Below are 24315 nucleotides of genomic sequence, written 5' to 3'. Positions count from 1 at the left end.
TGGACTCTGGGTTTGATCCTGGCACATGAAAAAAGTTTTTTACAACATTTTCCTATAAATAATACTTGTGAGGATTTTCCTTTCAAAGTAAAGTTATATTTGAAATTTATAACCACAGATAACGAAAAACCTCTAACCTACTAAAGTATTTTAGGAAAATTTGAGGCTAAGTGGAAGCCAAACTTTCCATTTTGATTTTTAGGGTCTTCCTAAGTACCACAAAAACAATACAGTAATATCAATGATTAGGTTTTCTTTTAATAATTTTCACTTTTATTATAGTTTAGGTTACACAGTTATAATAGTGTTGACATTTATGATTTTGGTCTATAAGTTACTTTGCTACCCATTGTTCTGATGTCACTTCTAGTACATCTTTTCCTTTTTCCTCACTCCATTTCCCCACTGGTTGGTGATCTCAGTTTTGTAATCAAGAATGCCAGTGATTAAAAAAGAATGCCAGTTGGATATATATCGTGTTCAGATTGGCCAATTTGTTGCTGATTGAGATGATTATTTAAGAATACATACAGTAAGTATTGTCATGTTTCTTCAAGCCTTAAGGAATTTGAATATTTGCCATCTATAAGAAGTCTTTATAAATAAGTTTTAATTAGTACATAGAACTCAGAAAGAAATTCAAAAGCACTATGTTGAACTCCTTTCACCTTTTATTGCTTTGAAAAAAGAATGATCCTTCATTGGATCCACTTTTTCCTGAGAAAAATTGAGGGTGTTTTGCCTAAAAATTTTAGAGTTTTTTTTTTTTTTTGAAGTTTTTAGGCTACACTTGGCTGTGCTTAGGGCTTACTCCTGCGTTGTGCTAAGGGATCAATCCTGACAGGACTCAGGGGACCATATGGGTTGTCAGGAATCAAACCCAGGTCTAATGGGTATGTGTAAGACAAATGCATTCCTTTGCTATACTCTCTCCAGTCCTTAAATCTTTAGTGATCGTGTGCATTATGTCTTCACGTGATGTTGGCACTTGTAGAGCACATTCCTGTCTTTTTTCTTTTACGTATTTGTAGCTCTAATTCTTTTCTTGTTTGTTTGTTTGCTTTTTGGACCACACCTGGTGGTGCTCAGGGCTTACTCCTGGCTCTGCCACTAAGAAATTACTTCTGGCAATTTTGGGGGGACCATATGGGATGTTGGGAATCAAAATTGGGTTTGCCATGTGCAAGCAAACGCCCTATCTGAGGTACTATCATTCTAGCCCCTGTAGCTCTATTTTTACACACTACATTTAAAATGGATTTCCCCTCAGATTCTTTTTTTCCCTCCCTCAGATTCTTTTCTGTATTAAACCTTTTCAAGATTAGTAGCAGACATCTAATTTTTTTTTTGCTATCTTTTAGCTTTAAATTTAGTATCTAGCTCAGAAATTCTGCCACTGTGACTCAAGTTGCTTTTTTTTTTTTTAAAGAATGTCAGAGCAGTGGAGTTGGTGGTGGCAGGAAAATTCTGAGAATTATGAAGTCAGCAGAAAGTCATGTGTTGGTTTAAAAGCCCTACTTTTTTTTTTTTCATTTTGGGTTACTCCTGGCCATACTTCGGTGGTATTCCTGGTTCTGCACTCATGAATCACTCCTGGTGGTGCTCAGGGTACCATATAGGATGCTGGGAATTGAACCTGGGTCGGCTGCTTGCAAGGCAAATGCCCTACTGGCTGAACTATCACTCCAGTCTCAGCCCTACATTTTTAAGTGGAGCTTATTTTTTGAGATACACCAAGGCTGTTATTTAGATCAGTGGAGCCCCACAATATCTAAGGGGACCATAGGTAAAAATTATGGAAGTGGCTGGAGGGCCCTCCAAATGAAATTTGGTGGCTAATTGGGCATTCAAAGTAGAGGAAAAAGTTAGAAGATAGTTATGATCATAAAAAGGTTGAAAAACACTGACAGAGACCTTTTTGACTTAAAGTATGGCTCACAACAGTAGAGCAGAGAGTTTAAAAGCTCAGTGTGTATACAGTTTCCCTGGAAAACCCTGTTAAAATGCAGATTGAATAGGTTTGAGGATGAGACCTGCATGAGAATCTATACTTAACCTCCAGTGAAACGTTGCTGTTTCCTACACATAGTATTGAGGATCTTAACTAATCAATACCCCAATTCTTTATTTTGATACATTAAAGTTTTGGAAAAGCATTCCACTTTATTCTGATTCTTGATGTTCAAACCAGTCTCTATTAGAACAGTGATGTCTTTTGCTTCAGTTTTGTTTGGCCAAATTTAAACTTGCTATTTGCATAAAACAAATTTAAGTAGTGTCTTTCATATTGTTCTCACTTGGCACCAACAAAAGTGAGATTTTTGGGATCTACAAGGCAGGAAGTCATATATATATATGTATATGACTTAAATCACCATGAGATGCATGGTTACAAAGTTGTTTATGATTGGATTTTGGTCATACAATGTTCCAACAACTGTCCCTTCACCAATGTGTCACATAGTATATTGATTTAAAGAATAGGAACTGTTGATTTCTGATCAGATACCACCACTTATGAGGCTTGCAGCCCTGGTTGAGGCATACACTCTGCATAGTCTGACTCTTCATCCTTGCTGTAGAGGATGAAATGATAATCCATTTAGTTCTATGCCTGGCGCTCAGTTAGCTGTTATCAATAGGATGGCGAGTAGGCTTTGTGGGAATACTGCCTTGTCCCAGATCATTAGGATCTGGGTGGGTAGTGAAATGATCAGAATTGAGGAGACTGCCTTTGGGAACAATAGAAATTGAGCAAAAGTACATCCCTTTAGGAACTTATTCTGCCTTTATTTTTCTTTTATGCTTTTTCTGCCCTTGGTCTTCTTAGTTACTTTTGTGAAACTGAAAAACTTTCTTGTTTTCTGTACTTTTCTGCCAGAACTAGCACAGAGACTTTTTCTTAACAGTTTTTATTGCTGTTCTCAAGGAGTAAAGAAATCCTACCAAAAAATACTTCTTTTCATCCTATCCTTTTTCTTTAGATGTATCTGGGAAAGATAGAGACATGTAACATAAACATACTCATAGATAAATTTAAGGTTGTTTTACTTTGTTTGGGGGCTTCAGACAGGAATGATCAGGGGCTTCTCTTGATTCATTCCTGGGGTGGGGTGGGAATCACTGTAGTCAGTGCTCCAGCAACCATGTACTGGGAATCTAATCTAGTTTCTTGCATGTAATACATGTATGCAGTCCATTGAGCTTCTTTCTAGCTCATTAATCTAAGTTGGTAATTTTATTCTAGCTATTTCATTTTGACTGCCAAACCTGACTCTAAATAGGCCTACTTGTATTTATTTACTTCTAATGTGATGTTCATAAGAATATTTTCAATTTGGAATTTTTTTTTTTTTTTGGTTTTTGGGTCACACCCGGCGATGCACAGGGGTCACTCCTGGCTCTGCACTCAGGAATCACCCCTGGCGGTGCTCAGGGGACCATATGGGATGCTGGGATTCGAACCTGGGTCGGCCGCGTGCAAGGCAAACGCCCTACCCGCTGTGCTATCGCTCCAGCCCCCAAGTTGGGATTTTTTAAAAGAGAAGTAAGTGAAAATGACTTTCTGTGGTAGAAATTTTTAAGTGATGAAAGGTATCTGTGGATACTTTACATTTTCAGTGAGGATTGGAATACATGCCTTTAAATAAAGTTTTCTGACAATTTCAAGCACTTGTTATATGTTCAATCATGGTAAATCATCTAGATTTATTATGAACTAATAGCACTGTCCACTCCACGGAGGACAGTGGACAGCGATAGTGCAGCGGGTAGGGTATTCGCCTTGCATGTGGCCGACCCGGGTTCGATTCCTCTGCCCCTCTCGGAGAGCCGTGCAAGCTACCGAGAGTATCTTGCTTCCATGGCAGAGCCTGGCAAGCTACCCGTGGCATATTCGATATGCCAAAAACAGTAACAACAAGTCTCACAATGGAGAGGTTACTGGTGCCCGCTCGAGCAAATCGATGAGCAACAGGAGGAAAGTGACAGTGACAGTAGCACTGTAGCATTGTTCATTGATTTGCTCGAGTGGGCATCAGTAATGTTTCCATTGTGAGACTTGTTGTTACTGTTTTTGGCATATCTAGTACGCCATGGGTAGCTTGCCAGGCTCTGCCATGTGGAATAATAGTTGGGAATAAAACTGAGCTTAGTAGTTCACCACTATAAAGAGTATTTTTATTAGTGAAAAACATTTGATCTATGGTTGCATGTGGCCGACCCAAGTTGGATCCCTGACATCCCATTTGATGCCCCTAGACCCACCAGATGGACCTGAGCACAGAGTCAGGAGTAAGTTCTGATCATTACTGGGTGTGATACACAAACAAGCAAAACACTCAACTAGACAAAAAAGAACCCAAAAAAAATCTTATTTGACCTCTATTTCTGTATTTTTTTCTTTAAATTTGCAAAGTAAATATACTTATTTACTTAGATTAATAATTAGAATCTGTTAGTATTACCATGACGTGCTTGCAAGATGATAAACACACACTTGGCTTGCAATTTTCCACTTTTATTTTATTTTATTTTATTTTATTTATGGGGCTATACCCAGTGGTATTCAGACAATGCTCAGAGACCACTCCTGGTAGCACTAGTGATATGCAATACGATTGAACACAGTTAGGCTGTGTGCCTTACTCACTGTACTATCTTTCTGGCCCTCCACTTATGTTTATATATTTTCACCTATCCCTTCTTTCAGTTCACACATTTAAATGTTTCTCACTTGTCACTTGTAATCCCATTGCTCATTGATTTGCTTGAGCGGGCACCAGTAATGTCTCCATTCGTCCCTGTTGTGTGCTAGTGTAGCCCAATGGCGTCTGCTTCACGTTCTGCCCCAAGAATGTGAAGAGCCTTAAACCATTCGTTCAGGGTCTTGAGGAAGAAGTCTGACCATCTCGTTTAATTTAAATTTAAATTTAATTTTTTACATATATTTATAATAACTATTTTATTTACATGTAAATGTATTTGTATAAGATAATTTATATAAATATATTCAGTTTGTTTATGATCAGCTTTGCCAACAATTAATTTGGTCTTCATCATGTATTATAATGATATAACTATCTCTAAAACTTAAGGAGCAATAGCACAGCAGTAGGGCGTTTGCCTTGCACGTGGCTGACGTGGGTTCGATTCCTCCGCCCCTCTTGGAGAGCCTGGCAAACTACCGAGAGTATCTCAACCACACGGCAGAGCCTGGCAAGCTACCCATGGCATATTTGCTATGCCAAACACAGTCACAATAAGTCTCACAATGGAGACGTTACTGGTGCCCGCAAATCGATGAGCAAGGGCCTGGCAGTGACAGTGACAGTGACAGTGATCATTTATTTTGAAATATTCAGCAATCAGACTAGTTGGTTTCCAAGTCCTTGTAGTTTGTATTTTCATCAATATTACTTCATTGTATTCAATTGTATGAATTTATGATTACTTATTGATTAAATACTATATTAGTGGAAATACCCTGATTTTTTGAATAGGGGGTAGTAATAACTTTCTTCTCATTTTTCTTCTCTCTCTCTTTTTTCTTTTTTTGCCACACCCCGCAATGCTAAAGTGTTATGTTTGGCTCTGCACACTCAGGTATTCCTCCTTGGCACCGTTCCGGGGACTCTATGGGATGCCTCGGATTGAACCCAGATAGGCTTTATATGAGGCAATTGTCCTACCTGCTATACTGTCTCCACTCCAAGTAGCTTAATTTTTTTTCTCATAGTTTTTTGGAATGTAGTACAAGCAGAAGCTTGTTTCTAGTGTATGTCAAGAACTCTGGTAGGACTTAAAGCATCTAACTACATAAAATTTTGGATGTTTTGGAAGACTTCTGAGAAAAGATAAGATATGATGCATAGTCCTTGTGAATTGTTAGTTTACACTTTTTTTGCATTTCCCTACAATAATATTTGAAGATCTGAAATGCTACTAAATAATATAGGATTGGGTTTACATGTGAAATAGATTTAGATGTTAGTGTAATAGTCAGAAGGGTTCAGTTAAAATATAGAAACCGGGGCTGGAGAGATAGCACAGCGGGTAGGGCGTTTGCCTTGCACGCGGCCGACCCGGGTTCAAATCCCAGCATCCCATATGGTCCCCTGAGCACGGCCAAGGGTAATTCCTGAGTGCAGAGCCAGGAGTAACCCCTGTGCATCTCCAGGTGTGACCCAAAAAGCAAAAAACAAAACAAAACAAAAAAAATATAGAAACCCCAGTCATCACTAACATGTGTTGATTTACGTAACCTCATAGACTGAATTCTGTAGAGAAGAGACTACTTGTTCATTTTTCTGTTCTTGCTTAAATTAGTGCCTTAAGTTAAATAGCTATGATGTGCTTACTGTGAGACAAGATACCTGGTTCTAAGCATTATGTTCTACCTTAATTTTTTCTTTAAAACAGATTTATTTGAAAATGTCTATGGTTCTTCGATGAAGAAAAGAGAACTTGAAGATCTGAAGAATAATATTGGATTCCAAAGTCATAAGCCTCTTAATAGTATTACTGTGTCTAAGAAACGCAATTGGCTATATCAGAGTACTTTGAGATCTTTTAATTTGGAAGAAGAAAATAAGAAATGTCAAGATGTATGCATCTCACCTGTTTCCCTTTCTAAACATCAGCTGTCACGACCTTGCCTCAAGTCATCTGAAGAATATTGTACATATATGGTGTGCAATGCTACAGATTCCTCATTATCAAGGAACTGTTCTTTAGATTTTAATGAGGAAAATGATGCAGATGATGAAGGAGAAATATGGTACAATCCCATTCCTGAGGATGATGACTTTCCAAATGCCTTGCGTTTTGGTGAGGCAAACTCTGCTGTCCTCAAGTTTCCCACTGTCAGTTTGAGAGTCATCTCCAGTAGTGACCTCATGAAAGCAGAACAGCATACTGAAGACTTGTTGTGCTTTTCTGAACATAGAGGTAATGTTCAGACTGCACAGTCAAATGAAATGATTCCTCTAGATTCCATTCATTCCACAGAGTTTGTGCAGCAGTGCAAGCAAAGGCTTGGACACAAGATGCAGGAAGGTATAATGGATGACAGTTCCATGTTGAAATCTCCTTTTGCAGGTAAAGATATCTTTTTTTTTCTGTTCATCACTTTTTTTTTGAAAGTAGCTATGTTTTGCTCCTTACAGAGTGAACGTACTTTCATGACAAGAAGAAGAATTCAAAATACAAAATTCTAAATATACATAGTTGGTTACTTATTCTCATCACAGGCTTGATTGTATAATCTGGTATGCTTTAGTATATTGTTTAGTATTTTATCCTTTGAGACAATCATGTCTTTTTGCTGACTGGCTTTTCTCTTAGTTGGAAGAATGGAATCACGGGGAGTGAAAGAGAATGAGACTTTTGAAATTCAGCAGTTTGTTATTGTTGTTTGTTTCTTTTTCTTCTGTTTTGGGTCATTCCCAGCAGTGCTCAAGGGTTGCTCCTGGCAGTGCTCAGGGCCCATGTAGTACTAGGGATTGAATCCAGGATTATACATGCAAATCATTCCCTCCATCTCATTGAGGTATTTCCTGACCCCTCAACATTTTTTTTCCCTCAACATTTTTTGATCTGAAAAAAACCCAGCATTTTATATAGTTATTCTAGTAGTGTGATTTTTTCTTGATTGCCTACAATTTTCTGATGAGTGTCTTTTCAAATTTAATCCCAAACACTATATCTAGGTAATAGAGAATAAATCATGCTTAGTTAATAAATATCAAAGATTGAGTAGAAATCAGTTGTTTGTTATCAAGTTCTTTTTTTTTTTTTGCAGTTTTTTTTGGGGGGTCACGCTCAGCAATGCACAGGGGTTACTCCTGGCTCTGCACTTAGGAATTACTCCTGGCAGTGCTCAGGGGATCATATGGGATGCTGGGAATCGAACCCGGGTCGGCCGCATGCAAGGCAAACACCCTGCCTGCTGTGCTTATGGCTTCAGCCCCCTGATATCAAGTTCTTTTAATTTAATTTTTGGGTGGGGGCAAATCTGATGGTGTTCAGGGCTTTCTCCATCTTTGTGCTGAGGGATCACTCCTGGTGGGGCTCGAGGGACCCTTGCTAGGGATCAAACCCAGCAAGGCAAGTGCTCTATCCACTGTACTATTGCTCTGGCCCCGTCATTTTAATAAAGCATTTCAAATGACAAGTTCAGGGAGATATCTCAGAGGACTGGAGCACAAGCTGTGCATGCTGTAGTCCTGAGTTTGACTGTTGGGTTCTCTGAGCACTGCCAATAGCCACCCTTGAGAACGAGCTAGGTGGGACTGGGCCTAAGGACCAGTCCCAGGGTATGCCCTGGGCATGGGGTATGCCCTCCCCCCAAAATAAAGCTCAATTGATACAAAGTTTTCAAAGGTGTAGGTATAACAAGTATTGTCAGTATCTCCTCCCTGATTCTTAACCTTTTATTACTCCTTTGAGAGGGTTTAGCCTAGTTGCAAGCAGTGCAGTTTTTTCGTGCTTGAAAACTTTCCTGATATTTTAGGGAGTCTCCTTTAGGACATCCTGGAAATACTCCTCATCCAGTCTTTACAGGAGTTGGTATGAGATTACTCAGCTCTCTCCTGTCTTAGAATAATTCTGTGTTGTTTCCTGGAATTTAATGAGATCAATTATCAGTGACACATAGTGATGTGTGTGTGTGTGTGTGTGTGTGTGTGTGTGTGTGTATGTGTGTGGTGTGTATGGAGGTGCTCCCAAACAATGCTCTGCAGGCCTTGGGGCCACTCCCAGAAATAATCAGTCAACTGGGTTGGACAGACAGTAGAATGCTTTAGTCCAGCAATATTGGACTGAAATGCAGTCCAAAAAAAAAAAAATTGCAGTGCTGCTCAGACCCGAGTGTTGCAGGGTGCTACCAGGACTACCTAGCTAGTGCTTGGAGGGCCTCTCCGGCTAGATCTGGCGTTGCCTGGGGTGCTTGATTATATTCGGGCAAGCATGTGTAGCACCAGGGATTGAACTCAGGCCTCAGGCCTACAAGGCTTTCCTCCAACTTTCTGAGCTCTCTCCCACCCTATACTTTACAAGTAAATGATTTGCATTAGAATCCTTTTTTTTCCTGAGAAATGTGAGGAGGTGGAGTTAATATTTCATTGTTAGAGAGTAATCCAGTTATGAAAGAGTATGTAGTGTGTACGGTGTGATGTCTACTTTTAAAGAAATACTGAAAAATTAAGCTGGAAATATTAGTTTTTCTTTCCTGGGTGTTAAGATTGAAGGTGATTACAAGTTTGTGTTTGTGTACATTTCTAATTCTAGATTCTCTTTCTAGAGTGAGAGCAACTTTTTTTTTTTCAGAATATGGGTAGAGAGAGAAATCAATACTTTATAGTAGTTTGTAATACAGGTGATTATAAAATGATATTAAAATATTTTTGGCAGAGAACTGTTGAAAAATAGGCACAGAAAATGGCTTAATTTCAAAATAAATTTTTGATCAAGGATTAGAAAAACTTAGGTCGGAGCCATAGTACAACAGGTAAGGTGCTATGTTGCATGAGGCCAGCCTGGGTTTGATCTCCGGCATCACATACAGTCCCCCAGGCCTGCCTGGATGATTCCTGAGTGCAGAGTAAGCAGTAACTCCTGAGTACCACCACTGGTTGCAGCCCCCAATCGCACCTCCCCCCACCCCTGCCCAAAAAGGAATAGAAAAGCTTTAGTATTTTTAATATGAATGATAGTTTTGTAATCAATCTAACTCGACTCACTTGTTTTGTTTATTAACTCCATATGTATGTGTGTGTTTTATCTAGATATAATAATAGTGAACTATTATTTGTCATTTTCGCTTGACATCATCATTTAACATGTAGATTGAGATTAATGTTGTTCAGTCTTTGTAGTATTTAATGGTGTGCTCTAATTTATTTGATTCTCTAATTTTGTGTATAAACAAATTGTTTCCACTACCGACTGTGGACCATTATCATGGTCTATTTGATTAATTATTAAGTATCACTATAGGATCCTTGTGGCTGAGAAGTATTATAGGTAATATTGTGTTTCCTAAAAGGTCGATCAACTCAAGTAATTAAAAATTGATTGGTTGATTTACTAATTAATTTCATTAGTAAATACTCAGTTTCTACTAAGAGCCAGTGATAAAAGTGCTGAATGATAAAGTGTATGAGTTTCACTTGATTTTTACCCCAGTTCATAATTTAATGTTTAAATATTTTTATTTTTTACTATTTTCATAAGCTAGTCTGTTATTAGTAAAAATTGTGGTTGATTTTAGTTTTTCTTTTTTTCTTTTTGGGTCACACCTGGCAATGCACAGGGGTTACTCTTGGCTCTGCACTCAGGAATTACTCCTGGCGGTGCTCAGGGGACCATATGGGATGCTGGGAATCGAACCCAGGTTGGCCACGTGCAAGGCAAATGCCCTACCCGCTATACTATCACTCCAGCCTCTAATTTTTATGTTTTTAATTTGGGGAAGATTTGAGGACATCCCAGTGGTGCTCAGGGATTACTGGCTCTGCTCAGGGATCGATCCTGGCAATGCTCTGCGGACAGTCTACAGTGCAAAGGACTGAATTAGGGCCAGCCATTTGCAAAGCAAATGCTCTAACCTCTGTACTATATCTCTGACTCCGAGTATAATTTTATTTTATTTTTTGTTGAATCACCATGAGATACACAGTTATATTCCAGTGGTATAATTTTAAGTGGCTGATAAATTTGGCGATGTTTTAGCTCTTAGATGAGAAAAAAAATAGTTTTGTTTTAATAAATTCAGTCTTTTCTGTTGGAGAAGTTCTGTATAATTTAATAAAACATATTTAATATATTTTAATAAGTTCAGTCTTTTCTATTGCAGAATTCTGTGAAATTTAATAAAGCAGATTTAATATACTGAATATCTTTTTTAGGCTTTGACAAATTGTAGGCCGAAGCAAGACTGGTCTAAAACAGTTTATTATTATAAGTGAGCCAGTAGAATTGTACTACAGTTTATAGCACAAGGGGATGTTTTGTCTAGTTTATCAAACTCTCAATTTATTAGTTGCTTACCAGAAAAGCCCGGCAGGCAAACTTAAAAGAGTCTTTTTTTTTCTAGAAAGAAACGACTTCTTTGTTATTAGAACACTTAGAGATGGTGAAGGGAGAATATTATATTAATACTTTAGAGAAAGGTCATTTAGGGCCCCTGGATAACTCCGTGGCTTAGAGAGGCTGCCTTGCAAGCATTACGCCAAGAATTGCAGGTAGAGTCCTTGTTGCTACCACGTGAGCTGAGCTTGATCCTGCCAGCTTAGAGCTGCCTGTGACTCCCGGTACTGTCAGCACTTGATTCCTCGGGCCACACTAGAGCCAGGTGTGTGTTGAGTCCTGTAACTTAAGGGGTGTGACCCCAGTGAGCACTACACTTAAAAGATGTGTGAGCACTGTAGCCTGGAAGGGTGGGTGGGCCCTGGTGAGGACATGTGTAGGCACCACAGTGAGCCCCAAGGAGCATCAAAACCACAGTGTGCCAGAGCTCCAAGACTACTGTAGGACTCTGGCAAGCAGGTATGCAAGCACCACAACCAAAGATGAGCACCTGGGGCAAGTGTGTGAGTACCACAAACTGATGTGCTGGTACCCGTAAGCGTTACAGCTCAAAAACTATGTGACACTGTCAGGCTGTGACTCTGGTCATCACAACAACAAGGGAAGTTGGAGAAATGATCATTTAATCTACTGACTTTTGTTGTGTATATTTTTTTTGAGTGTGCTTGCTTCCCAATGGTGTTCAGGGCCCTGGAGGTCACTCCTGGTGATGTGTGGCCTGGCAGGGTCGACCTGATGGTTTAGCGCTCAGGTGTAGTGATGAAGTGCTGGGGGCCACGAGGGCCACACTAAGCAGTGCCCAGGGGCTGCTTCAGCTGTATCTAACTGTATTTGAAAATCTGTGTGGTTCTGGGAATTGAACTTGGAGCCTTGTGTATGCAAAGCGTGTCTTTCAGCCCTTTGAGCCATCTCCCAGGCCCATGATAATCAATATTGATTATTTTTGGAATGAATATTTTCTCACTTTAATTGTGAAATATAATATTACAGTAATTCACATCAGGGTCATTTAAAATCTTTATAAGGAGTAGTTCAAATACGGAAAATTAATTTTTTTTCTTTTTTGGCAATATATTGAATATTTTTTTTTTAGGTTTTGACAAATTGTAGGACAAAGCAGGACTGGTCTAAAACACTCTCTGATTATAAGTAAGCCAGTAGAATTTTGGGCAATACTCTCTCGTACTTAGAATTTATACTTAGCTCTTTGCCTAGGGATCACTCCTGGCGGAGCCTGGGAAGCCATATGGATTGCAAGGGATTGAATCCCCATTAGCCACACACAAGGCAAGCACCCTAAAACCACTGTACTGTCGAACCTCATGAATTAAATTTTAAGTAATTGAGATAATGCTAGATTATTTTTACTTAAAAAAATTTTCTTTTCACTTGAAATAAGAGGACGAGGGATATGACTTAAAAGACTGGAGTACATGTTTTACATGTGGGAGTCCTGGATTTGTTCCATGAGCACCACTGGGAATGTTTTCCTCACAGAGTCAGGAGTGGCCCCTGACAACTTCAGGGTGTAGATCCCCAAAATACAATAAGTATACTAATATTCATTTATGGAAGTATAGAGATTTTAGGCATTCAGACTTATGTATCTGCATATGTATATGCTAAGCTATGTTTGTCATCAAAATCTAATTTCTGTCCATCACCATATAATGACTCCTTTTTTTTTTTATTTGCTAGGTTGTTTCTCTAAAGGAACCATTTCTGTTTTTTTCTCTTAGATTTTCCTTTCTTCTTTTTTTTTTCCAAATGGGGCACTGTGATTTACAGTAGAATTAATATCCTACTTTAGATATACAGTGTTACTGCACTACACCCTCATCAAAGTGCCTCTGCCCTTCCATCACTATCCGAGGCCCCTTCTCTCTACATCCTCCTATCCTCCACCCCTACTTGGTAAACTCAGTTCTGTTGACAGAGTCTAAAGGGTTTGTTTTCATTTTAGTCCCTTAATTTTTTTTATTTTTTTATTATATTCCACGTAAGACAGAGATCATCTATTTGTTTTCTGCAGACTTCTTCCTTGACAATCTTTAGTTTTGTTCAAGTTGTAAAGAAATGTAAGATTTCATCTTATAGTTCAGTAGTATTCCATTATGTATGTATACCACAATTTATTTATTTAAAATATTTTGTTTGTTTGTTTGGGGCCACACAAAGTACTTAGTCCTCAATCTCTGCTTAAGGATTATTCTTGACCTCAGGGGACCTCAGGGCTCAGGGAACTGACCATATATGCTATCAGGGGTCAAATTCAGGTTGGCTGCATGAAAGGCAAGCCCCTTACAGGCTCTGCTATCTATCATAGACCTTTAGATCACAAAGTTTTATCCACTAACCTATTGTTGGGTACTTGGATTGCTTCCAGTCCAGTCTTGACCATTATATGTAATAGGTGTTCATATGTCTTTTAAAATTAATGTTTTGTATGCTCGGGATATGTGTCAAGGAGTGGAATTACAGTAATTCTATTTTTCTTCTTTTTAAAGAAGTCTCCATACTATTTCCCATAGAGGTTAAACCAGTTTAAATTCCCAACAACAGTGAATGAGGGTTTCTTTTTTACTTTTTCATTGGCCATCTGTTTGTCTTTGAGGAAGTATTCTTTCAGATCTTTTCATTGTTTGAGAGGTTGTTTTGCTTTTGCTGTTGTTTTTGTTAAGTTGTGTGGGTGCTTTATATATTTTAGATATTAGCCTCCTTTTTAGAAGTATAGGATATAAATATATTCTCAGTAAGAGGGCCTTTAATTTTAGCCAAAGGTTTTTTTTTTTTTAAATAAAAATTTTATTTTATTAAATCACGATGTGGAAGATTACAATGCTTTCAGGCTTAGGTCTCAGTTATACAATGCTGAAACAACCATCCCTTCACCAGTGCCCATATACCACCATCAAAAGAAAAAACCACACACACAGTACACCTCCCATCCTGCCCCCCCACTCCCGCCTTGTAACTGATAAGTTTCATTTCACTTTCTGTTTACTTTGGTTAAATTCAATATTTCAACACAAACCTCACTATTGTTGTTAGGAGTACCCCCACTAGATTCAGACCTACTGTGAAGACAAATGAGGTCGCGCGCCCGCACGGTTTTGAATTTCTATACTTTAACAACTAAGTCCAGGGAGATTTCTTCCAGATATTGGATCATTGCAGGCTTGAAAATCCAATCTGTGGTCGTCATAATATGGCGGACACTGCGCCCTTCATCCCCGGAGAGAAAGAGGCGAGAGAGAGAAATACCTTTCCCCTCCTGGGCGGGCACGGGGCCGAGGCTGAGTTCTCAGGTTGGAGACATTCTGCGAGGAGTTGCCCATGCCGAAAGAGGTTTTGCTGGGTCTGGATTCACGCTTGTGCAGCTGCGGAGAGGCTGCACACGTGTGCGGCCCCCGGGATCACATCTCGGTGGTGGGAGGGGCCGGTGCCTCCCACCTTCTCAAGAGCACCCTCGTGTCCTTTTGCTGCAGTTTTTGTCGTAAATCCCATCTGTGGTTGTCTTAATATGGCGGACACTGCGCCCTTCATCCCCGTAGCCAAAGTTTTTTTTGAAGTGCGCATGCCTTCCAAATTGATGAAGTCCTGTTGGCTTCTTGTTTTGTTTTGAGGGCATACCTGATGATGCTCATGGCTTACTTCTGGTGGGGGCTGAGGGACCATATGGGTGTCAGGAATTGAATCCAGGTCAGGCATGCACAAGACAAGCACCCTTATCTGCTGTACTATCGGTCTAGCCAATTTGCTTATTTTTTTAAAATCTTATTTTTGGAGTAGAATCGTTGATGACACCCCAGAAGTCAATACTATGTCAATGCCCAAATTCTGTTTTCCTTGATATATTTTATGGATTCAAGTATAGCACTGAGGTCTTTTATACATTTTGAATGAACTTTTATGTATTGTGGGAAGTAGTGGTTCAATTTCGTTTTTTGCTTGTGATGAACCAATTTTATGAACATCATTAATCGAAAGGCTTTTCTTCATTTTATGCTCTTAACTGTAAAGGAGCAGTGGAAATTTATGTAAATTAAATTAATGATAGCATTCTTTAGGGGCCAGAGTGATAGCACAGTGGGTAGGGCGTTTGCCTTGCACTCGGCCGACCTGGGTTCGATCTTCGGCATCCCATATGGTCCCCCAAGCACCGCCAGGAGTGGTTCCTGAGTGCAAAGCCAGGAGTAACCCCTGAGCATCTCTGGGTGTGACCCAAAAAGCAAACAAAAAATGATAGCATTCTTTTAAAGTTTTCCCCTTTGTTGCTTTACTGCAGCAATTAGGAGTTACACAAACTTTGTGGTACTTCTTACAACCTGTCCCCCACCCCTCACATTTTTTTAAGTTGTGGTGCTTGTTAGGGGTTGCACATTTTAACTGTTGTGGACAGGCGAATGCACACAGTGGTGACATTAGGGATTCCAAGCAGCAGAGCCGCTGAGAACATGCTTGGTCATGTGGGTAGTAAGAGGGTTCTGGAGAGAGTGCCACATCTCACATTACAAGACAGGTGTCCCAGGATTCCAAATATGAGAGTTTTAGAAAATGTTTTGCAGTTTTTTTTCATCAGTGTGAGAACTTTCTAGGAACAAGTTCAAATTTAAAAATAAAAATGACTAGTTTTATTTTCTATGAACTGCAAATTGAAGGTTGATTGAAATACTTAAACTTTGTAATAGTTGAAAAAAATTATTTAAAAATCAATTTAATTTATAGGCAGAAAAATGTTTAGAACAGGTGGACTGAAAGTTCAGTGTTCAAGATTAGAGGCCCTGAAAGTCCATGCTCAGATTTTAAGCCCATTTCCACCACCTACCAGTATGTGATCTTAGACAAATTAGACAGGTCTGTGCATGAACTTCCTTATCTAGAGAACGGAGTGCTAATGATATCTTAACTCATGGGGTTATTATGAGAATTAAATGAGGCCTATACATACTAAATTAATTTTTCATACTTTGTCAAGCTCAATAAATCTTGACTGATGTTATTATTTTTAATAATAACTAAATGATAATTTGATAATAAACTACTTAAAATTATTTTTACCACATATCTGTAATAGTTAATCTCTTGGTAATGTGCCTTAAGCTGTCACTTACTTTATTTGTACTTTTCTGTATTTAAAAACATTTTTTATTGTGAAGAGAAATTTTGGCAAGTCAGTGCTCAAGGATCATCCGTGGTGGGGATAGGGGACCGGTGGTGTGGTGCAGGGGATTGAGACTGGGCTTGCTGCATGCAAAGCAAGCACTGTGCCACAGGTACTATCTCCGTAGTCCCAATATGAATGATTTTTACAGTTAGGTAAAAAGCTTGTGTTGTGTGGAAAAAAACTTAAAAGCATTTCAATGATTTACTTATGAAAACTGACTGATAAGAAGCTGTTTTTTTCTCTGTACTTTTATTATATTGAAACTTAAAGGCAATAAGGAAAATATTTTCCAGGTTTTTTTTTTTTCTTTTTTGGGTCACACCTGATGATGCATTGGGCTTACTCCTGGGTCCGCATTCAGGAATTACTCCTGGTGATGCTCAGGGGACCATATGGGATGCTGGGAATCGAACCGGGATCAGCCGCGTGCAAGGCAAACACCCTACCCACTGTGCTATAGCTCCAGCCCCAATATTTTGCAGTTTTGAAAATTTACTTGGACTTATGATAGTCAATATTCAGCTCATCTTAGTTAGAGTTCTTCGTATATAATCTTTGTTGATATATTCTGATAGAATTTCAGAACAAGGAAGGACTCTTAGTTGTTGAGATTATAAACTTACTTGTTTTTTTAACTTTTTAAAACTGGCACTGCTGTGTGAAAATATATTAGAGTGAAATTTCTAAGTAAACATTAAAAGAGGAAGATGTTAAACATGTTTTAATAGGCTAAGCTAACAACCGGCAGTATGTGATTTGAGCGTTTCCACCAGGCCCCTCGTGCGGGGGTCCGGCGTTTCTCTTTTTCTTAATCTCTCTCTCTCTCCCTCAACCTCTCCTGGGCACAGCACAGCCTCCACCCCACTTCTCTGAGCACAAAATGGAGACGCGCACCCAAATGCGCGGCGCGGCTGGCGGGAGATCGAGGGCGGGGAAGTACCGGTCTCCGCCCACCTCGGACACTTAAAAGAGAGTGCAGCCACGTGGGCTTCCCACTCGCCGCGCCCGCCGCTCCAGTATGACTGAGGAGGACAAGGGAGCTTTCCCACTTCCGCCCGTGCGGGGGCCCGGTATTTCTCTAGGTTTTCCCATCTTATGAGCACCATAAAAGGGTAAAAGATTGTAGCGATAGAATTTCAGGCAGAATTTTCCCTGGACTTTATACAGAAACCCAAAACCGCACAGCCGCTGCTGTGGCTGCGTGACCTAATGTCATCTAATCATCAGCAATATGAAATGGTTCCCTTTTAACGGGTTGGACTTTGGTGGGAAACCCTAACAAGAATAGTAAGTTTTTTGTTGAAATATTGAAGGCAACCAAAATGGTAGCCATCTCTCTAGATTGAACTAAGCCATATCCCCACGGCAGCTGAGAAGAAATATCCTTCTTTCTCGGGAAGAAACGCGGCGTGGCGTTAACCATAGTATGATGTCCATTAAGTTGACACGGACCTGGTGGCATGGGAATGGGATACAAGGGAATAAAGTATTATGTACATGGAACAGCGGGACGCTGGTGGAATCTCGAGTCGGGGCGGATACCAGCACACTGCTTTTGGTTCCAGAAACTGCAGACTTTCTACCAGACTATCAACTAAGCCAGAGCCCCACGCCGGCTGATGACAGGAAATAACCATCTTTTCCGGTTTTTTTTCCTTTGTCAGGCAGCGTGGTGAATACTAAACAGGCGTGAACTCGGTGGCGTGGGACGAGGGAGGGAAAAATAGAAAAGTCATGTAACAAACAATGGGACTTGCTTGAAACCCCAGCAACAATAGCGAGTTATGTGTTGAAACATAGAATGTAACCAAGATAAAGCGTAAACGAAGTGAAACTTATCAATTACAAGGGTGGGGACGGGGGGGGGGGCTCGCGAGGTATACTGGGGTGGTTGGTGATGGAATAGGGGCACTGGTGAAGGGAAGGGTGTTTGAGTATTGTATAATTGACATAATCCTGAGAACTATGTAACCCTCTACATGGTGATTCAATAAAATTAAAAAAAAATAGGCTAAGCTATTGAAATAGGAAGCTTTCTTTGTTTCTGTTATCTATGTTTTCTGTTTATAGTCATAAACTAGCATACTCAATTAAAGTATACTACAGTGCCACAGATTTTAAAGGAACCTATACAGCTTTTTCTCTAACCTTCAGAATTGAAGGAAAGGTAGAGGGGGCTATGCTATTCTGCTTGAAATTGGTGTTGTTGTAACTTAATGGTTACATGGACATTTTGTGACAACAGAAGAATTACCATCCATATAAAAAAAGTGTTTAATTGATGGCTTGTAAATTAGGAATAAAATTATCTTATAATATCTTTTTTTTTTTTTAAGGTCCTGGGATCTTAGCTGCTACACATAAGATTGAATTGGGTGTTACAGAACCATCTTCTCCAAGCCCTAGTCCTGTGAAAAAAGGCAGTTCGATTAGTTGGTCTTTCCCGGATAAAATAAAGTCTCCACGAACTGTGAGGAAACTTTCCATGAAAATGAAAAGGCTACCAGAACTTAGCCGAAAACTGAGTGTTAAAGGAACTCTGAATTATGTAAATAGTTCAGATAATACTCCATCCATGTCTAAATGTGGTTGTCAAGAAATCCATCACACGGTTATTCTGCCTTCTGGGAACACTACTACAGCTGCCAAGAGGAATGTTATAAGTCGGTACCATCTGGACACTAGTGTGTCTTCTCAGCACAGCTATCAGAAGAAAAACTCCATGAGTTCTAAGTATTCCTGCAAAGGTGGTTACCTCAGTGATGGAGATTCACCTGACCTCATAACTAAATCTAGCAAGCCTGGACCTGAAAACAAATTTGGAAAAGGGAAAGAAATAATTTCAAATAGTGGTAGCAAAAATGAAATAGACATCGATGCCTTTAGACATTACAGTTTTTCTGATCAACCTAAGTGTTCCCAGTATATATCTGGGCTCATGAGTGTGCATTTCTATGGGGCAGAGGATTTAAAACCTCCTCGGATAGATTCAAAAGATGTATTTTGTGCCATTCAGGTAGATTCCGTAAACAAAGCAAGAACAGCTTTGCTCACATGTCGGACAACATTTTTAGACATGGATCACACATTCAACATAGAAATCGAAAATGCACAGCATTTGAAATTAGTGGTGTTCAGCTGGGAACCTACTCCAAGGAAAAACCGAGTGTGTTGTCATGGAACTATCGTTCTCCCCACCTTGTTCAGAGTGACCAAGACTCATCAGTTGGCTGTCAAACTCGAACCTAGAGGCCTTATTTATGTGAAAGTGACCCTTCTGGAACAGTGGGAAAATTCTCTTCATGGACTAGATATGAATCGAGAGCCAGTAGTATTTGGTGTTGACATTCGAAAAGTTGTAGAAAAAGAAAATATAGGATTGATGGTGCCACTCCTGATACAGAAATGTATTATGGAAATTGAAAAGAGAGGCTGTCAGGTATTATTTCAGTGCCTTTTGGTCTATCTAAATCAGTTATATTTATGTATAATAATAAGTCTTGATAGAAAGAACTTAGGGTAAAGTAAAAAAAAATTTAGACACCTTTTCTGTTTTTACTTTTTCCCCATTACTCTTTGGGGTATATAATTCATACTTCTACTTAATCAGTATTGTAATTGAGAACATACTAGATGGTTCCTCAATTTATGTTGTGATATAGAGCTGCACAATTTATATTTAAAGATCAAATTGTTTTACGATGACATATCTCGGAAAAATCCAGAGCAAATAAAGTCAAAGAGTAGTATAAGTTTCTGACTGTAGGAAGTCCTAGCATGAATCTTACAGAATGATTTGATTCTTGAATTGAGCTCTCTACCCTTAGTCCCCACCTCTCTTCCTTAGTCCTACTCTTTGGGAAACATATTTGTATCTGTCTCTTTAACTTTTGTGATTAGGTCACATAGAGGATAAAGAGAGATCCTATAATAATAACTCTTTTACATAAGAACAAAAATAGCCTATTAAAACATTTATTCTGATTGGAAACATTGAGGATATCATCAAATCTGAAAGTATAATTTTTTTTCATAATAGAAAGGAGTTTAAAATAACTAGTCTGGAACTTAACTTGGAATTAGGGAAAGCCTAAGTTAGTGGAGTCTCATATTGAGATGCAAGAAACATGGACTTTGGTTTATCCTCCATTATTAGTTATATGATGTTGAGCAAGTCACTTAATATCTGTGGGGCTCTTTTAAAATTAGTTATCTTTTCATTTTTTTTCATATGTGGGGGGAGGTTTGTCCCATAGCTGATGATGTTTAGGAACTATTACAGGGTCTGTGCTCATGGGTCATTCCTAGAGGTGCTAGAGTGTCAGATATGGTGCCAGGGATCCAGCTAGGGTTAGTTGCATGCAAGGCCAGTGCCTCAATTAACCTCTGTACTATCTCTCTACTATCCCTAGTACTGTACATTTTCTTCTTCTTTTTTTTTTTTGTTTTTAGGCCACACCCCGTGATGTTCAAAGCTTACTCTTGGCTTTGCTCTCAGGGGTTATTCCTGGCAGGGCTCGCAGGAACATATGGGAGCCAGAACCTAACCCATGTTTGCCACATGCAGGGCAAACACCCTACCTGGCCCCCAGAACTGTACTTTTAAAGCCCTTTGTTTTGTCTCTTTTGCTTCTCCCTCACCACTGCCGGCATAGCCAAAGGAAGGGCTTTTTGTGTGTGTGCCTGCATATTACAAACTAGCATACTATTTCAGTTTTATTCTTTTTGTATTATTTTACTTATTTTTTCGCCATTAGAAGCAGGTTTTAGTAGTCATAAAAAAACTAATAGCATGGGCCTTTGAATCTTCCAGGTTTTGAAGGCCACCATCATCCATCTCCTGCTTTCAGTGGGAAAAATTACTGTAGAAATACTATTTATGGTTCATCCAGCACAAATTCTATCTTTCATTGAAAGGCATCAAGCCATGTACTTCAAGATTTGTTTTTGGAAGTCAGCCTCTGAGGCTAAGGCTATAATACTAAAATCTTTTCCTTCCAACTTATGCTTGGTCATTTATTAACTTTTGAAAAAAAATATATTTATAATTTTGATATTTTGGGATTATATGTTCCACTAATTTATCACATAATATAAGTATTTAAGTATTATTTATTTTTTTTCTAAATTCCTCAATTCAACTTCAGGGGAATGCATTCTTTTTTTTTTTTTTTTTTTTTTTTGCTTTTTGGGTCACACCTGGCGATGCACAGGGGTTACTCCTGGCTCTGCACTCAGGAATCACTCCTGGCGGTGCTCAGGGGACCATATGGGATGCTGGGGATCGAACCCAGGTCGGCCGCGTGCAAGGCAAACGCCCTACCCGCTGTGCTATCACTCCAGCCCCAAAGGGGAATGCATTCTTATGGAATTTTGTGTGCCTATACCAGAAGGGATCTAATCAAGTCAATTAGTTCTAACTTGGTAGTATTTCCCTTTATTCTAGTTTAATCTTTTTATTTCATTTTCTGGATCGCCTGTAGTTCTGTCACATTTTTATTGAGATGATATAAGCTATTCTCAATACAAATGCACAATGAATATGGCTAAGAGTAGGATTTTTGTTTGTTTTTCACCACACTCGACTGTGTTCAGGAATTACTTGGGCTCTACGTTCAGGATTCACTCCTGATGGCCTCAGGGAAACATATCGAATGCCGAGTATTGAACTTTGGTTGGCCATGTGCAAAGCAAGTGCCCCACCCTTTGTACTATCACTCCAGCCCCAAAGTAAGACATTTAATTTTTTTCCTAGTACATCCTTTGGCTTCTCAAAACCAATGGAGCCTTCTAAAAGTAGTAGTACTTCCTCTTAGAAATAGTTGTAGGTTGTTTATCATCTTCCAATTAATATATCTTAGTTTATCACCTCAAATATTTTGGATAATATTTTCCCATAGTCATTATCCACACTTTCCTGTATTGTAACCCACCCCTGTCTTCTGTTATTTAATGACTCAGAAGAGGTTACTGTGAAAAGTCATCCTGGAGATTTCATTGTGTGTTTCTTCTCCAGGTTTATTACAGCTTTTTTTTTTTCTTTTTGGGTAACACCTGGCGATGCACAGGGGTTACTCCTGGCTCTGCACTCAGGAATTACCCCTGGCAGTGCTCAGGGGACCATATGGGATGCTGGGAATCGAACCCGGGTCGGCTGCGTGCAAGGCAAACACCCTACCCGCTGTGCTATTGCTCCAGCCCCTTTATTACAGCTTTTTAAAAGTGATTCATTTATTCAGATTCCCGGGGACTTTCTATTTTATTTTGGCCTTGAAATAATTTCTCTATCCTAACTCTTTAGTTCAAGGTGCCTTAGCTTCACAAATGGTCTTTGATGGGCTGGAATGCATATTTTGCATTAGGAGGCCTGATTTAATCTTGACATCACATGGTCCTCCCAGCGCAGATAGAAGTGGACCTTACCTGCCCTGAGTACTGAGCCATGAATAACCCCTGAGTACCACCAGACGTGACCCCCCCAGACTAAAACTTAAATTAATTGCGTGGTTACTTGTGATCTTTTTGTGGGTGGGGGAAGGGTGATCCCCCAGGTGGCCTCTTCCTTGTGATACTTGGAATAGCAGGTGATTCTAGCAATCAAACCAGAGTCGGTCTGCATGCAAGATATGCCTAAACCCCTATACTGTATCTCTGGCTCCTTTCATCTTTTCTTTTTACAGGCACTACATTAATTTTCTTTCAGTGAATTTATTTTACTTAATTTGGGGCCACACCCAGCTGTACGCAAGGCCTGATCCTGATTCTTGGCTCAGGAATCACTTCTGACAGTTCTTAAGGGGCCATATGTTGTGCTGGGAATCAAACCAGGCAAAGAAAAGGGCCTTAATCCCTGTCGTGTCTTAGTGGCCCAATTTCCTCTCAGTGCAGTTAAAATGAACTTCTTAATACTTTAGAATATGTAGAGCTGTTTGTGTTCTAAAAGAAAAAAATTCCAGGTGGTGATGGCTTGGGTCATACCCAGTGGTACTCAGGGTCAGATGCATGCTAGGAAGCATGTTAACCTCCATACTATTTCTCCAGACCCTAAAAGTGGTATTTTTTTTTAAATTAAATTTTTTAATGACTCACCGTGAGGTTCCCCCCCTCCCCCCCGTTTCCCTTTCCCCCCTGTCTGCCTTTGTTGCAGGCACATTCCCTTTTACTCTCTCTCTCTCTCCTTTAGGGTGTTGTGGTTTTCAATGCAGGTATTGCCATCATGTTTGGTCTATAGTCTACTTTCAGCACACATCTACCATCCTGAGTGGGCCCTCCAAGCATCCCTTACTTGGTGGTTCCTTTCTATCTGAGCTGCCTTTTCCCCCAGCATGTGAGGTCAGCTTCCAAAACATGGAGCAATCCTCCTGATCCTTATCTCTACTATCCTTGGCTGTTAGTTTTCAATTCTGTTACTTTATATTCCACAAATGAGTGCAGTTCTTCTATGTCTTTCCCTCTCTTTCTGATTTCACTAAGCATGATACTCTACATGTTGATCCACTTATATGCAAATTTCATGACTTCATCTTTTTTAGCAGCTGCCTAGTATTCCATTGTAGAGATGTACCAAAATTTCTTTAACCAGTCATCTGTTCTCGAGCATTCATTTTTTTTCCATATTCTGGCTATTGTAAACAGTGCTGCAATGAACATACAAGTGCAGATGTCATTTCTACTATACTTTTTTGCATCTCCAGTATATATTCCCAGAAGTGGTATTTAAAAGCGGTATTTTTAAATGCAATTTTGGAGAAGATGGATGGCATCTGTGTATCTTTTATACATTTTGAATTGTAGGTTTTTTTTCTTTCTTGTTTGTTTTTTGGGCCACACCCAGCAATACTAAGGGATTACTCCTGGCTTTATGCTCAGGAGTACCTCCTGGCAGTATTTGCAGACCATATAGAATGCTGAGGATTGAATTTGTGTTGGCCTTGTGAAGGCAAGTGCCTTACCTGCTATGCTATCTCTCAAGCCACATAGGTTTATTTTTACTTTGACATATTATTAAATTTTAATTATAACCTATAATCAATTAATTTGCTAAGTTTAAAATCTTAGAC

The 24315-nt window shown here is 39.4% G+C and overlaps 1 protein-coding gene across 5 annotated transcripts in view; it reads left to right on the top strand.

Moving 5' to 3' along the window:
• SYDE2 (synapse defective Rho GTPase homolog 2) overlaps positions 1-24315 on the top strand; it is a 55052-nt gene that overhangs the window by 3305 nt on the left and 27432 nt on the right. For all 5 annotated transcript variants that reach the window (XR_008630340.1, XM_004603631.3, XM_055140601.1 and 2 more), the window contains exons 2-3: positions 6421-7098; positions 18592-19694. Coding sequence is in view for 4 of the 5 variants with exons in the window: in XM_004603631.3 (XP_004603688.3) it covers positions 6421-7098; positions 18592-19694 (1781 nt within the window). In the remaining variant the exon portion in view is untranslated. The remainder of the gene's footprint in view (positions 1-6420; positions 7099-18591; positions 19695-24315) is intronic.

Source organism: Sorex araneus, chromosome 5 (assembly GCF_027595985.1).
Source record: "Sorex araneus isolate mSorAra2 chromosome 5, mSorAra2.pri, whole genome shotgun sequence".
Classification (NCBI taxonomy): domain Eukaryota; kingdom Metazoa; phylum Chordata; class Mammalia; order Eulipotyphla; family Soricidae; genus Sorex; species Sorex araneus.
This window is presented reverse-complemented; position numbering and strand designations above follow the sequence as displayed.